Here is a 2500-nt window from a genome sequence, read left to right on the forward strand (position 1 = left end):
TAGATAACAGATGTGAAGACATTTCCATCTGGAATCATCAAGATCTAAGGGAAACAAACATGCCATTCATAATTATGTATCTAACAGTTGGAATTTTCTTTGACATGAAAACAATGAATATGAAACTTACTGGCATCTGCTCAGTAATATGATGAAGGCCATCTATATTGTTGTGGCATCTATGGTTGGCTTCAGCTATATGTAGGGAAAAATCATGAAGCGTAATCTGAGAAAACTGGAGATTTATTTCACTTTGAAAAACAATGAATGTAACTGCAAGTGCATATTAAGGTAATTTGATCAACATTTCAAAGTTAGTTATGTTCTACTTGGAGTCATGACTATGCTCTCTGAAACATGCTCATGTAATGCATTCTAATAGCTATTATCACAGATAACATACCTTTGTCATGTTTGTGTCTCCTGTCTTGGTAAATTAAGTAACATATGAGCACAAAACACAGTCCCGACACAGCAGCCAACCCATAAACAACAGGATCCACAGCTTTTTCTGAAAAACAGCAGAAAACAACACGCTGTATGTAAAGACACTTCTCTGTGGCACATCATAAAATAACATGCGTCAAGTCATCTGTTAATGCTGCTACATGCTGCAACAATGTTCCGCATCTGCAATAATCCTATTTGATGAAAACAAATACCTGTGTTCAAAACTTTCTTCTTTTCAGTGTTCATTTGTCCACAGTTGGCCACTGCGCAGAAGAATGCTCTATCCTCATTAAAGCTGTGGTTAAACTGTCTGTGTCCTATATTTTAAAGAAAATAGGAAAAATGAAAGAGGGTGAAATGACTCATTACTCCTGAATTTTTGGGGTGTTCTTTTGAAACACACGTGTATTACCTTTGAGAGCCAAAAACGTTCCATTTCCAAATGTAACCACTTGATACGCTGTCCCAATGCAATAATATGCTGCTTCATCAGATGATGTGATCTTTGCGATGGTCAGATTAAATGTTCCTTTAGACCTCTGTATGTTCATTCGTCCATTTTGAGAGTCTTCAGAAAACAAAGGATTCCAGGATGAAATTCCTCTATAAGACCTAGCCACCCAAAAAGGCTTTCGTCCCAGCGATAGTTTGTACCAGGACAGTGCTTCATTTTCGAAAGCCGCATGGAAAAAGCAATCTAAAGTCACTGTATCTCCAGGTTCAGCTTCTGTTACTTGATTTAATTGAATAATATCTTGTGCTTTGTCTAGAAAAGTATGAGGGTAAAGCATATGAGTCAATTTCATGATGTAGAAGTCAAAGCATTGCATCAGACATTACACCCGGAAACACCAATCACTTTACCAATCAGAAAGAATCTTTAAATAAAAATAATTAAAATATTTTAAAATATATTAAATTAACTTACACATGTTCAAAAGAAGGATTAGAAGTATCCAAAGCATTATTCAAACTGTATGAGTTTCCTCGCTGATTACTCTGTGCACTAAGTCCACTAATACCCAACTAAAGACAACACACACAGATGAATGACTTTGTTTCAAGTACCTTCAATGCGGAGTGAAAGACTTAAAGAGTTGTACGTCAAAAAAATATCACTTCCTGTTGAATTTTCCATCCAATGATTTGAGGAACAAACATATGATGTCATTGGAGACTAGGTTCAGCCTCCAAGACATACACATATTAGCATGAACCATTTCTTGTGAAATTTGTAAGTCAATCAGATAATATACTGATCTAATGACAGATTCACAGAACACAGCATTGCAGCACCTGAGCTGACTGCTTTAATTCTATGTACTGCTGCTGCTGTAATTATATGCAAGCAATGTGATGACATGAACAATGCCTTAGCACAGTATTGGAGGTAGCTATGATACCTTGTTAGTGACAGGCAACAACAATAGGGATATAAAACAATTCAGCCCCTATATCCTACAATGTAACCTAAGATTCTGATACAAAACATTCATGGGCTTTTTACTCACATTTCTGCTTGTCACGCCGCAGTATTGAGTATGCTCTGTTTTCCAGGACCAATAGGTAGAGTGAGTATCTAAACAGAATATTTAGCTGAATAGGGAGCCATGTTTTCTGAATGACACAGATCCAACTGGTAGAAATGATGAAGGGCACAGAGGCCCCAGTGATGCAGACAGAGGGTTGTCAGTTGGTGGTGCAGTGATCTAGCCTGGATGCCAGACGAATTTAGCCACGCCCACAAATTATTTGGTCGGGAAGTTCGGTCTGGTGTCGCTCCGTTGGGGAGAAATGATCTCCTCACAAAAATCTGTGAGGAGATATAGACCAATCAAATTGTCAGGGCGGGCTTTATACGATGATGGACAGATGATCAACCCTAACGTAATCAACCACGTCACCAAAGAGCTTTTGGGGTGAATTCGTTTTCAACAAACATGGCTGCCGTTGGAGAGCTGAAATGTGGAAATTCGAGTCTGTTTTAGAAGACATTGACAGCACATTAATTTTGAAAGAGGAACAGAGAAACGCGATCAAGGCATTTGTC

General features: G+C 38.1%; 1 protein-coding gene across 1 annotated transcript in view; it reads right to left on the minus strand.

Annotated features, from left to right (window-relative positions):
* LOC116220850 overlaps window positions 1–1288 on the minus strand; it is a 13169-nt gene extending 11881 nt beyond the window's left edge. Inside the window, exons 1-3 of the mRNA XM_042707962.1 lie at window positions 863–1288; window positions 663–767; window positions 343–511 (exon numbers count right to left, since the gene is read on the minus strand). Of these exons, the coding sequence (XP_042563896.1) occupies window positions 343–511; window positions 663–767; window positions 863–1280 (692 nt within the window). The 5' untranslated portion in view covers window positions 1281–1288. The remainder of the gene's footprint in view (window positions 1–342; window positions 512–662; window positions 768–862) is intronic.
* Between the last annotated feature and the right edge of the window lie 1212 nt (window positions 1289–2500).

Source organism: Clupea harengus, chromosome 6, assembly GCF_900700415.2.
Source record: "Clupea harengus chromosome 6, Ch_v2.0.2, whole genome shotgun sequence".
Classification (NCBI taxonomy): domain Eukaryota; kingdom Metazoa; phylum Chordata; class Actinopteri; order Clupeiformes; family Clupeidae; genus Clupea; species Clupea harengus.